Source organism: Anser brachyrhynchus (genome assembly GCF_964034855.1).
Source record: "Anser brachyrhynchus genome assembly, chromosome: 1".
Classification (NCBI taxonomy): domain Eukaryota; kingdom Metazoa; phylum Chordata; class Aves; order Anseriformes; family Anatidae; genus Anser; species Anser brachyrhynchus.
The window spans coordinates 48,255,952-48,270,445 of NC_137694.1; the positions used below are offsets into that span (position 1 = coordinate 48,255,952).

The window sequence follows — 14,494 nt, forward strand, 5'->3', positions numbered from 1 at the left end:
CCTGCAAAAGTAAGGAGTTTGTTAAAGAAATTCCTTCGCTCCAAGGTGACTTCTGACAGGAATAATGGAGGAGGGCAAAGCAAATGCCTGACAAACTGCTGAAGAGGAAAGTTCACTCCCACCCTGACCTGGGGATCAAATGAACTCTTGGTAAGCGAGGAGCATGAATAAGGCAGAAGTCTGAGAGGCTGAAGCCTGCGAAGCAACAGTGCTTTATTACAGCTATGTCCTGTCCTGTCCCTCCAGCGCACTGGAGGAACCCAAGTATCCTCACACACACCCAGCAGCCAAATACTACATAAAGGAGTCCAAAACAGCTTCTGGACTCCCACAGGCAAGCAGCAGGGAGCCCTGAAGGACAGGATTGTTCAGTATCTCACAAGCACACAGAGACCCCCAGAGCTACGTCGGGACTGCGAGCACCGGAGAGGAAACACAGGGCACCCAGAGGTGCTGCAGGCAGGAAACGAGGCTTCCTCAAACTTCAGCTTACAGCCAGCCTCTAAGCCAAGAAAGAGAACGATGGTGTGGTTGTACAGAATGCTTTGTTCTCCTTCTTTCCTTTTTTTTTTTTTTTAATTTTTTTTTAACGCTAGCTGGAAATTGCGGCGAGCACAGTTCACCCAGAAGTTTCACCGCACGGCTGCACCTTCCCTGCGGTGACACAACGCCAGCCTCCTCGCTGGGCCCCACCTCAGACTTGTGGTTTCAGGCAGACACCAGCAGCTCTGGGGCCAGCTGGCCTCGGCCGCTGGACAGTCCTGACCTGACTGCGGTGGTCTGCGACACCTTCCTCAGCAGCAAAGAAACTGGATTTAGTCACTGAATGTGGGAGAGGCAACGCTTCCTCGCGGGCCGGCTGGGCCTGCGGTGCTCATTTCCGAAGCACTGCCCCCTCAGCCCCTGCACACACAGCCACTGGGTGGCTGGAGGAGACCACACTAGCGAGAGTGAAGGGAAACAGCAGAGGCAGAAGGACGTTTATAAAAACCAGTAGTTGTGAGGCACGCAGATGCCATGGTGATGAAAGAGAGACACACAGCAAGGGCGCAGCAGGTCCTCAGGTGATGTAAATCAGCACCACCCTGTCAGCTTCAATAGAGCTCTGTGCTGCTGAGACTTAGCCCCCATTCCCAGACAGCGTAGCGCTTCCCTGGGGCTTTGTAAACAGTGACAGACACATCCTCAGAGCTGTGGTTAGCGTGGCTGCAGGTCACAGCGAGATGTTTGGCAGTGGACCGGTTTAATCAGCCTCTAACACCCCGGGGAGCACATCCCTGTCCCTGCGCTGCTCCTTCACCAGCGCTGGTGCAGGACTCCAAGGCCACACAAAGACCTGGATCACGCAGCTAAACCCAGCTGAGAAACAACCTGCCAAAAGAAAACATTTATTTCCAGCCAAATCAGTTTCTTTGTCAAGAGCATGTGCACAACCAGTCCAGCTGCTGCTGCAGCACAAGGGGAGGAAGGTGCAAGCATGGAAACCAGCAGCTGGAATCAGGAGCAGGACTGGGGCTGCCATCACCAAAATAAAGTATATTTATATAAATGCTTGGCTGGGGCTGGGGTTGTGGGAAAATATAAAACCTCCTTCTCAAACCCTCCTTAAAGCACCAGCAGCCAAAGGAAAGCAGGATTTCAAAAGCAATTTCAAGCCCTCTGAATGGCTCAATCACATCTAAATAAACATCTGTCTTTGGATTGCCTCTAGTGCTTTCAGAGCCTTGTCCATCACTGTCTTTCCCAGACAAGGCATGTGGAAGAAAGCCATCTCCCAGGCAATTCCAACTATTTACCAATGTCAAATTAATGCACTTGGAAGAAGAGCAAAGAAGAATCTTCTCTGTTCTTTCACCAGCACTAATGCTTGTATACACACCAAATCCAGAATATTAATGTTCAGAAGCCCAAGTATTGCAATCCCACACATCTCTGCAGAAAACAAAACGGATTTTGTGATCTTGTTTAAGACACCTCAGCTGAACTGCTGGATTTAAGAGGTAATTCCTGTCTTCACATGTAAAAGTTTGTGTAGTTCTAATGAAACATTTAGAGATAAGAACACAGTGCCTATTTATACCAACCATGTTATCATTCACAGAAAAGCAGAAACCCAGAAGTGTAGGCAGCAAACCTCTATGCACTTACTCATCAGTCAAATTTCTCTTCGCTACTCATTTCTCTCCTAACACCTGTATGTTATAAGCAACCACTGATGACAAGATTGCTCAGTTTTATGAAAAAATAAATACATTTGGTACCATAAAGAATGAAGGGATAACCTCATGATTAAAGGGCTGTCATTTGAAAAAAAAGGGATAGGTTCACACACTCTATACGATTTCAGAAGAGAACCAAACAACCAGGTTCAGAAAGGTCTTTTGCCACCAGCAACACTCCTTCCTTTCCAATGATCCTTCTCGGGTGGGATGGATGGAGGGTAGCTCCATCTCCAGCTGATCCACTGGCTTTTGTCACTAGATCACCTAAACACAGTACACGTGGATTCTGGCATTTAAGGCAATATTGCAAATACTGCGTCTAGAGCTAGGCACATGACTTTTGCAGTGCTTATTGTCTCAGTGTCTGGATCCAAACTCCAAAACTTAGTGGGAATCTTTAAGCACCGTCCAAGCACTAAGAAAAATAGCACTAATCCAAGTTTTGCACTATCTTTTTGTACAACAAATTGTTTCCTCTTCCATAACTCAATTCTTCCTTCAAAGTTCTTTCATTTTATATAAATTTCTTCTCCAACCCACATTACTTCAACAATGCTGATCTGAAAAGGCTAACTTACCTCTGATTTCTGCGCAGTGGCGATCCCTTGGGAAGCAGTTGTGGTGCTGCAACTATCCTGAAAAAGATCAGCATTTCTCCATGTCAGGACAAGAAAGAGACAGATTACTGCTCAGATGTAAAAAAATACAATGAAAAGGTATCACAGGGGATTCCAGCTTTCCTCACAAACTTCACCTGGCAGGCAGTGGCGGAAGAGACACGCGTCCATTTACAGCTGGCACACTCACCATCGTTTATACACCGTGGGCAGCTGGTAACACAGAAAACAGGGTTTTGTAAAACACAGGGACTCAATCTAGAGTCAGTCATGAATGTGAAATTTCAAGTGACAGAAAAAAGCACAAATGCAAGAGAAAAATCTGGCAAGCATGTAATGAAATGTGTAAAACATAACCTGAGTTTACCCTCCAAGCCTATTGTTCTGTTCTGCTTATTCTGAGGACAAATTTAGTATGAAATATCATCTGCGCTAAGATGCTGAAAGTCATACATTTCTAAAAAGCGTGAAGCAGACAGAGCACTTTGGATTTCATTTTGATGTGGTTTTTCCGGTATATAAGTGGCCAGATTGTACTTTCTATCCTGAAAAGGACAAAGAAAACCATCGTCGATTCTTTTACAGCTTTCCTGAACTTCTATTCTGTGTGTGTAGTATTAGCAAGTCTTGTTGGTTTGCTGTTGTCTCCCCTTTCCAAAAAAATATGCCTGTTGGAGACAAGCTCATTGTTTTGCTATGTGTCAATGAGCGAAGAGGATAGCGAAGAGTAGCGTAGGCTACACATGCTGAGAAATGCTTTGATTTAGAGGAAGACAGCTCCTTCTCTGTGTTGCTCCAGGGGCTGGGCAGTGATGTGCCACTTCCCCAAAAGCAGGAGATCAGTTTCATCACTGGTGCCTATAAATTAGGCTCCTTGTAAAGGACAGGGGTGTGAAACACTGCAGACACCTAGAGTATATGTTAGTCACATCTAAGTTTTAACAACCAAAAATCATAAAGGGTTAGGTCACATACTGGGCAGAAATGATTTCTACTGCAACCTCTCAATAAGAAGTGTGGCTCTGAAAAATAGTGTGTACAGAACAATAGGTATTTACTATTACTGTTAGCAGATTTGATGTTACTTCCTGTTTTAATTGTATTTATGTTACCCATGTACCACATCTAAATCACAACCTACTCCATCAAAAAACAGCTCCATAAAGTTACTTTCAAAAAATCTCTTGATTTCTCTGACTTAGGTCTTATCCTGAGTATCAGAGGCTCACCTTTCTCATACAGACAAAAAAGATCTTAATGTCATTATGGCATCCTTTATTATTTTTTCAAACATTTGTCATTCAGCCATTATAATGCCTCTCCTACAGCTGTCAGGGTCCCATTAAATAAGAGTCATCAAAAGAAGCAGCTCTTCAAGGGCAATAAAAAAAGAGGTGAAGGAGGAAATGGGCCAAGAAAAGGGATTTGGGTATATTTAGTGGAATGTATTTCCTTAATAAATACCAAAAAAACAGAACAATCATATTTCATACCCCCCTTCCTGTGCACACACATAAACCCCTCAAAGAACTTCAATAGGAATCAGGCTCTTACTTTTCCAACTGAAATGTTTGTGTGATATTCCAAGAGCTCGAGGACAGCGATGCTTCAAGGACTAGACAATCTGGAAAAATGTGACTGTTAGACATATGCTGGATATTACAAGAAATACCTGTTAAAAAATAATTGACTTGAAGACTCATATGCCTTCAGCTGTTCTCTACATGGTATTCTCACACACATATTCCTCACACTTTTGACTGATAAAAATAACTAGATTTTATCCTTCCATAGCATCCTTCTGCTGAGTTATTTAAAGACTATACACACACTCATTAATTTAGCTTGATGCCACCTATGCACAATATAGACAAGTAATGCAATTGTAAAGATACAGATAAGGAAATGCCACTGTGAAGTGGGAATGTAAAATCATCTCCTAAAGAACATACAGTATACCTGTGGCACAGCCAGACCCTGAATTCAAACGTTCTAACATAACAGACTGTTCTAATGCAAGACACCCCAACATACTGTACTTCTATTTCTTTCTGTCTCACTTGGTTTCAGAGTCTTCTTTTGTAATCTATGCAGTAGCAATTTTCATCCTATTTAAATCTTTTATGATTGCATGAGTCAATTTGCCATTATTTCAGCTAGTAATTACTATACCGACAATTCGCTGGCAGCTGTGGAATGAAAGACTATCTTCTCCCATGAGCAGAATACCACATCGAAAAACAGAGTTAGCTATATACCACTTAAGCCATGGTCTCTTTCATCTGTGTGCCTGCAGATGTGTACGTCTGCAGAATGAATGGCTGTCTGAGATCAAATGAAACCCATGTGCGCAGACCTTTCTGGCTTTTCTATGCTAAGAAGCAGATAGCTTTTTAATACAGGAAAGCTACATAGATTTAAAGCATACCCACCTTGTAAAGGTAGGGAAAGCTTTATCTTTACCACAGGCTGGCTTATTCAGATGAAAACCAGCTTTGGCTACATCTAAACTGCTAAATCAGTAGTATCTCCTAGCTCCACATGCCAGCACGGCACTTGGGTGCTTACTGCAAAGGTCATTTGCGCGCTTTTCAGAAACAACCCTTGGTACTGTACATGTGCTTAAATACCTTACTAAATGGAAAGCAAAGAGTCTGATTTTTAAAGGTATTTCAATGCTTGAAGATGTAGATGAGTGCACACAGACACTCTGAAATCCTCCACCAAACACCTATTTGCATCTCCAGAAATCTACATATCTGCAGAAATCTGACGTGTTGGGCACAAAATTGCCCAAATCACTTGCCTAGGTCATTATATGAGACGGGTCTTAAACCACAAACTACTGAAAAACGGTATTTTACTAGGAGTAATCAGTAAAAGCAAGAAAATTACCACTTCTGGCAAAGCTTGTCTTCTAAGTTTAAATACTTTAAAAATGACACAGTCAAAAATGGTTTCCTGATTTTGTCTCTGTTGAAAAACAAACAAACAAACAAACAAACAAAACAAAACAAAAAACTATTGCTTTCTGCATGGCCTGGGATGACCTTTCAAAATCCATCCGACTGCACTGAGTAGCAGATATTTTCAAAATGTTTTTTTCAAGAAATGATACCTGAAAGAATTTTGCAAATGCATGTTCTGGTGAGACTGAGGTCACTTTACACGAGGTGCTATAAACAGTCAGCATAACTCCCACACTTCTATTACCCACTAACGTAACTCATAGGAACATGTGAATGGCAGTAACACTGGCAGGCATGAGCTAAGCTCACAGCCTTCTGGATAACACAGTAAAAGCACTCATCTTTGGCACAAAATACAAGCAAGGCAACCAGGCTTCCATAATACTATATTCTGAAGACCTGCTAATGGAGTAAGAGAAAGCCCTAGTCCAGGAAGACACAGAACCAAAATGACAATGAACTCCATAACTACAAGAAAGCATGGCGTTTGGGACTAGGTCAGTATAGGACATATTTTCTTCTCTAATGCTTTTGTCCTTAAAAATCCATTTACAGTGTTTACTAAAGCCACCTTAATAGTCTAGAATACCCAATGCATATCAGCCTAGCTGTCACCTGCTAGGGAAAAAGTCTTTTCCTCTTGATTCTCAGACAGGAACATGGCACACAAAAATATATGATATCAGAGGAGTTTTTCCTGTGCAAAGGCTGTGGATAAGCTCCTGAAGTCCCAATATTCCAGGGAACCTGCCTCTATTCTATTTTGTATTCTAACATAGGCAACTTAAAAAAGGTGAAAAGACAACCTGTGATAAAAGAACCCTGTGCTTCTATATAGATCCCTGAAGCAATGCAAGGGGGATATTTTACTCCTGTTAGTCAAAAAAGACTCCACTGTGAAGGATTATCATCTCAACTTTGAGAACCTAGAGAACAGCTCAAAAAGTCCAGATATTCAGTAATTTACCAGATCATTCTATTGCTTAATCATAGAATCATAGAATCATTTAGGTTGGAAAATATTTTCAAGATCATCAAGACCATTCCTATGTTCAGTTTTGGGCCCCTCACTACATGAAAGACATTGAGGCCCTGGAGTGTGTCCAGAGAAGGGCTACAAGGCTGGTGAAGGGCCTGGAACACAAGGTGAAGGGCCTGGAACACAAGTCCTGTGAGGGGCGGCTTAGGGAACTGGGGTTGTTTAGTCTGGAGAAGAGAAGGCTCAGGGGAGACCTTATTGCTCTCTACAACTACCCAAAAGGAAGGTGTGGGGAGCTGGGGGTTGGCCTCTTCTCGTAGATAACTAGCGATAGGACTAGAGGGAATGGCCTCAAGTTGCACCAGAGGAGGTTTAGGTTGGAAATAGGAGACATTTCTTCTCAGAAAGAGCAGTCAGGCATTAGAACAGGTTGCCCAGGGAGATGGTGGAGTCACCGTCCCTGGGGGTGTTGAAGGAAAGGATGGATGTGGTGCTTAGGGACTAGGTTTAGTGGGTGACATTGGTGGTAGGAGGATGGGTGGACCAGATGACCTTGGAGGTCTTTTCCAACCTTAATGATTCCATGACTCTATGATCAAGTCCAACCATCAACTGAGTCACATCACTAGACCATGTCCCTTAGTGCCACATTCACACATCTCCCAAGTACCTCCAGGGATAGGGACTTCACCACTTTCCTGGGCAGCCCATTGCAATGTTTGACCATGCTCTCCATGAAGAAATTCTTCCTCATGTTCAACCTAAACCTCCTCTTCTGCAACTTGTGACTGTTTCCTTGTGTCCTATCATTTGTCATGTGAGAAAAGATACCAACACACTCCTTGTTGCAAGTTCTTTTCAGGTAGCTGTAGGCAGTGATGAGATCTCCCTTCATCCTCCTCTCCAGACTAAACAACCCCAGTTCCCTCCGTTGCTCCTCATAAGTCTAGGTTTCTAGTCCCTTCACCAGCTTTGCTGCTCTTCTCTGCACATGCTCCAGCAACTCAATATCTTTCTTGTAGCATGGGGCTCAAAACTGAACACAATACTCTCGAGGTGTGGTCTCACCAGTGCCATGTACAAGGGGGCAAACACTTCCTTCATCCTGCTGGCCAAACTATTTTTGATGCAGACTAGGATGCCGTTGGCCTTCTGGGCCACCTGGGCCTGCTGCTGGCTCGTGTTCTGCCAGCTGTTGACCAGCACCAAAGGACCTTTTCTGCTGGGCAGCTTCCCAGCCACTCTTCCCCAAGCCTGTATTGCTGCATTGGGGTTGTTATGACCCAAGTGCAGCACCCCGCACTTAGCCTTGTTGAATGTCATGGGATTGGCCTCGGCCCATCGATCCAGCCTATCCAGATCCCTCTGCAAAGCCCTCCTGCCCTCAGGCAGACCGATAGTGCCACCTAACTTGGTGGCAAGCTTACTAAGGGTGCACTCGATTCTCTCATCCAGATTGACAAAAAAGCTAAACAGAACTAACCCCAAGACTGAGCCTGGGGGAACGTCACTGGTGACCGGCTGCTAACGGGATTGAACTCCATTCACTCTTTGAGCCCAGCCATCCAGCCAGTTCTTCACCTAGCATACTGTACACCTGTCCAAGCCATGAGCAGCCAGTTTCTCCAGGACAAAAGTTTCCCACAGGATGCACAAAACAGATGGCACAATCTATGCATCCAGTACAAATGGCTCACGTCTCTAATTGAGAACTACCAGTGAACAAAGTAGTACAAAAATTATTAATAGCAAATGGATTCAACCAGTAATTCAGAAAGATTAAAGAAATCAAGTCAAACTCAAAAAGATATACCAGCCAAATTGCCCTTGAACCATGTATTTTTCTACTAATCATCTAATTGGGAAAATTCCATTCTTACAAGCATCTAAGCTAGGTTGACCGAGGGGTTCACTGAATGTTGAGATTATTTGTTGTACAGACATTCACAGATTCTCCTCTTACTTATGCCAGTACTGATTGTTGCAAAGACAAATTCTGTTTGCAGGTGAGAGAAGGGCTAAGATAGGTTAATTTGTCAAGGCAGGGCACTGGAACAACACTGCTTCCATGGCTCCAGCCAGCTTGATTGTCACTGCAGCTACCTGAAGTTTCCTTACACAGCTGCTAACTGCACCACGTAAACATACTCCCCAAAGCCGAGAGACTGCACTGCTATAGGCTTATTTGAAGAAGCTGCTTCTAGTTATAGGTTAATATGTTTTATTACTTCTAGGGAGGATTCCATATTAACAGATATTTAATTATCAAGAACAGAGTAAGCATACCCAAATCACTTGACAGAACAGGAACTTTTTTTCAATGACATTTAATAAAGAGTATTACGTACTATTATACTCATAAGGCTAGTATTTGTGCTCAGTTCTCCTCAGCAATAAAAGACAGCGAATAAGTACTAAATAAATGTAATATTAAAACATACCATGATCCATTGTCACCAGAGTAGTTAGACTGCAGAAACAGGACGAGTTTTTCAGCACTACATTTTCACAAAATATTTCAATAGGTTTTACAATTTCTATCATACAGGAAGTAAGGGTTTTGCTTATGCTTGTAGACACAGCGACCTATAAAACAATAAAAACATAAAAATATAATATATTTCTTGTAAAAATTGTTAACTTGTCATCTCGTTTTTACAGAAAACTTGAAACTATGAAATGCAGGAAAGACAATTTTTGTGGCAGAAGCAGACAACTCATTAGGCAGCCTCTCCAAGGAGAGGCCCACTCCCAACAGGAAAAACAATACAAAGAGTCCTGAAAGGAACAGCATTGCTTACTTATGGAAATTAAATGGATCTCTAAGGTATGTGAGGGGAGCATTCTGGAATATTTTTGATCTAAAAAAAAGAATTTTGCTATAAAAGTATTACATGCTGTTATAATGCCTTCAAAATATTTGAGCAAGAACATAACAAGTCCTCACAGAGAGCCTACATTTGCATCCATATCCAAACTGCACTTAATTATGAAACAGAATTTGTCTTGTAATTAATTATTCTTTGTTTCTCGCTGAGAGTGCTTTACAAATATGAACACACTAATGCATTCAATCAGGAAACCAGAAACAATAGCATGCAGATTAAGTGGCCGGTCACAATACTTGATAATCAAATACTCAAGGCTATGTTTGCTGTGAACAGATACTGAGTAAATACTAATATCAAGCACTTAAAGACGCATTTGTGTTAGCATATGCGCCCCAGTGAATGTTTTGTAACTTGTTACCAAGCTCAGAACTTACATAATGCACTCAATCCATATTCACTGGAAATAGGAAAATAGCTGATAGTGATATAATGGAATAGTTCTCTTTGCCAGCATAGTGAATCTTTGAGTCAACATCATGAAGTATAGCTTCAAGATACACTTTATGGGAGAGGAGAAGAACATCTGTCTGATCTACATATTCAGCATACTGAGATTTCCAGTACTTTCGCCAATTGTTGAGGTTAGAAGGACATGTATATGGAATGTAGTGACAAAAGAGGGGAAGCTGCAGTAAGTGACAAAATGACACATTTTAAGTCACAATAAACAAATACACATAAAATTGGGTATACATACCTGACTTCTGGCAGGGAAACTTAGCAGGATTTTCAGATCTTTATCAGGTGCATGTGAAATGTTATACCAACCCTTTGTGCTGTTTGAACGTGTACAATTTTCTTTTAATGTGCACCTAAAATTATACATAAAATTATACTAGCTTCTTTATGATGGCTTTTTTTTCAGACACTGTACTTCAACTTATTTAGTATGCTATTGATTTTTTACAGCAACACTATTGATTTTTTTACAGGAATATGGTTAAAACTGCAAAAAGCTCCAGGGAAACAATCAACAAAATCTTCTGCTTATCAGAATAAATTACTCTCCATTGATATATGCTCTAGGGTCCTCATTAAGTCAACGGAACTTAAACATATACAAGATACTTAGCCAGTAACAACGGACGTGGTAGCCTGAGATGGAATACATCACCCCCACTTTCAACTGCTTCATTGTACAGCTCTAGATCTGACCCCTTTTCACTCTACACTCAATGGGGAGAAATATGCTCTTTCAGGGTAAGATTCTCCTAAGTTATTTTAGACTTTCACACAAATATGAAATTAATCACACTATAGATTCTGCTGCTTCTCTCCAATAAGACTAAGAGGAGATGGAGATGAAGCTCAGATGTGGAGCTACGCTTCAAATGTGTAGAGCTGAGATGAATTCTTTTTCCTAATCACCTCTATTGTCCACTGATGTGAATGGTAATCTTTGCTCTTGGTTAAAAACACCTGTTTTGAAAAGGTAGTTCAAAACAGATTTCTCCATCTTCATTAATAAAATTAATTTCAGAAGTAGGATGGCAAAAAGCAAACAAAAATGTTGTAAACGTCAAATTGCAGGAAAGAAAAACTATACAACAGCACAAAATTAAGTAAGAAGGAGGGAATACCAGGATATATAAGTACTGTAAGGATAATACATATTAAAGCATGCAATAAAAAAGAGAATATTGGAATACAAATTACATGGACAGTCACTGAGTCTGAAAGATTAAGCTTTAAAATATTGTCTGGTGCGAACGGCTAATGAACAATTCATAGATTAACTTCAAGTAATTTCCTATAGCTAGCAAGTAAAGACAAGTTACTGCCAAATGCATATAACTTAATATTTTAATATTAATTCGAATATTCATAAATGTGATACTTAATGCTTTAATAATAATACTTTTCTACAAAAGGTAGAAACATGTCTTGCTTCAATTATGTGACCAGTGACATGTTTATTAGGGAACTATTCTTTTGCTAAAAACTAGAAATGTGGACATTCTTGCAGAGCATGGACCTTGGTATAATTTTTCCATGAGGAGCTCGCTGTTTGAACGTATTTCACAATGTTTTTGTTCTTCAGAAGGAATAACACATAAAAGACTTTCAAGAAACATGTCCACCACTTTCCAAAATGCCCCAAATAACCCCACAAACCATACAAACCCTAAGGCCACCTTCTCTGTAAATTAAGATGTTGGCAATAGCAATGAAGTTAATCACGGGGTCACTTCCTTTGTGGTCTAACTGAGGAAACCGCTATGTAAGAACCTGGTGGAGCTTTGCATCTGAATACATTCAGAACACAACTACACTGTCAGAAATTGAAAGAATGGCTAACAATCAGGACAAATTTAAGTCTCATTTATATCTCTGTTCAGCTTACTGAGATCACAAAGGTCCATCAGCACCAGCTTTAGAACTACAAAGGATGGTTGGGATCTGTCATTAACTCATGTCCATAAACCAGATACTAAAATACTTATATATAAATAATTTTCACTGGCAATGAGGCATGGCAGAGAGGCATCCAAAAGTTTCTGATGGGCTGAGGATCACACTCTTGACCATGCAAGGCAATGTACTTGTCAGACTTGGCACTAAATAAACACATACATCTCAGTGACACTAATATTAACATATTAAAAAAGAAAACAGTTGATAAAGCTGAATATTTAAAACCATCTCAGGACAAAGATATTTACATTCTTAGGCTGCCAGGGCAACACAAGGAGGGAGCCAGCTTCCCTAAACTACAATGAAGAATCTAACAATTTCATTGCAAAAAATGTACTATCACCTAGGACCAAGGTCTGTAATTGTCTATGCCAGGAAAAAAAAAATTGTCTTCTGTTGCTCTAAAAGCTGATGTTTAACTTTCAAAGAATTGGCAATGGAAAATTGTCATTTCATAGGAAACAGACACAAAAGGGGAAGTAGAGCATCTGATGCCTTTCAGCATAAATTTTCACAATTGCCCTGTAGAAGCCAAGAGTAACAAGAAGTCCAGTCATTTAAGGATGAGATTATTTTGTTGTATTCCTATTTTGAGACAATCTACACTATTTGCAAGCATGCTGTAATGCATACAACAGATAAATATTATTTGTGAATCACATGGTTCTGTAAATTTACATACAAATTCAGAGAAATACTAAGAAAGTAAAAAATATCAATACAGCAAAAGTAGCTGAAAGTTTCTGCAGTCTGGCTTTCTTGGAAAGGTGGAGTAGCCCAGACCCTGTCCAACACAAAAGAGAATTTAGACATAGTAGCAAGACAAGACACAAAGCAGAGGGTGAGATTAATTAATTAACTGGGGGAAGAGAGCAAATTGAGAGAGCAGGATTCTGAGGCTTCCATGAGAGGCAAAGGGGCACCATCTGCTTTAAATACCCTATGGAACTTCAGGTTCAGATTTCAGGCACCCATAGACATACTGTGTTATTTCCATATTGAAAATACACGTAAAACATCAGTGCCTTGTACTGGAATAATTTCAACATACTTCAGGTAAATCTGATTCATCTATAGAAAATCTATAAACACTAGGAGAAATCACACTATGCTATGACTAATTGTTTTGAACGATTTTAAGGGAAAAGAGGAATTTATATATTTGTCCTTATGGAAGACAGAGTAGACATGGGAAGATTGGCAACATTTTGTTTCATCTGTAATAAAATATGCATATTTTTTCATCAAAATACCGGATTTGAGTTCATACTGTCTTCAAAATGAAGCCCTGCTATTAAGTTTTATTTAAAAAATTCGGTGCGTATTTAACATAAAATTTATTTTCAAGTGAAAGTATAAAACATATAATTGATCTCTAATTCAAAATAAAAACTTTTGTGACAACACCATGTGCATTTTTTCAAAAAAGAATAAAATATTATGGAATATATTTCTATAGTGGACTTTGATAAAAGTATCTGTTAAAAACGTCCTCTTTTTCTAAAACTTTAATTAGAGCTCTCTCTTCACAAAAACATTTAATGATGCTAAGTGCTAACAATGAAAAAATATGTAGGTGTTGAAGAAGATCCATATTACAGTACTTCGTTTTTTCTCCAAAAGAGTAAACTACTTCTTTTTCAACTGGGTGGAAACTTACGGTGATTCCCCTACTAAGTAGGGGATTTACTGACTGAAAACTGTTATTTGTAAGCTCTTTATAAGGTAACTAGAAGCCTGAAAAGCTTAACACTGTAACTTATAGAGTCTCTAATAAGACAGGAAAAGAGGATATGAAAAAAAAAAAAACAAACAAAAGAAAGCACACTAGAGAATAAACACCTACTCTCTTCTGATAACCACCTTTGCAAACACAAAGAAGCAAATCTTCAGCAAAATCATGGTAACACTGAAACAAAACCAAAATGAGTTGTATTAACCTTTTAAAGGATGGTTACTAGTGGAATTCCTTAAAAATCAATCTTTTAACCAGTTTTACTTCATGTTTTAATCAGTGATGAACTGGCATAAAAATAAAGTATACACTGATAACATCAGCTGATGATACAACGTTGGGAACATTGCCATGCAGAGTAGGATGAGACTACCACACAGGAAAGCTTGGATAACTTTGAAATGGGATGACATTTCAAAGCACAAGTACAAGAACATGTACCTACAGCAATAAAAATCTCACAACCCGTATGTGCTATAGACTGGAAACTCATCAGTTGGAAAGAAAACAGAGAAACAGAAGGGCCTGGGGGCTTCATTCGATCATGGATGATTGTGGCCCATCAATGTGATGCAGTCATGAAAAAGACATTTATGATCCCAGGACACACAAAGTAAGGTGCTTCCTGGACAGACCGGGAGGGATTAAAGACAACTGAACAAGCTG

At 40.2% G+C, this 14,494-nt stretch overlaps 1 protein-coding gene across 1 annotated transcript in view; it reads right to left on the reverse strand.

The window, feature by feature from the left end:
* PLXNC1 (plexin C1) overlaps positions 1-14,494 on the reverse strand; it is a 71,669-nt gene that overhangs the window by 39,839 nt on the left and 17,336 nt on the right. Inside the window, exons 5-9 of the mRNA XM_080592881.1 lie at positions 10,376-10,490; positions 9,229-9,373; positions 4,394-4,463; positions 2,977-3,052; positions 2,801-2,857 (exon numbers count right to left, since the gene is read on the reverse strand). Coding sequence (XP_080449007.1) covers positions 2,801-2,857; positions 2,977-3,052; positions 4,394-4,463; positions 9,229-9,373; positions 10,376-10,490 — 463 coding nt within the window. The remainder of the gene's footprint in view (positions 1-2,800; positions 2,858-2,976; positions 3,053-4,393; positions 4,464-9,228; positions 9,374-10,375; positions 10,491-14,494) is intronic.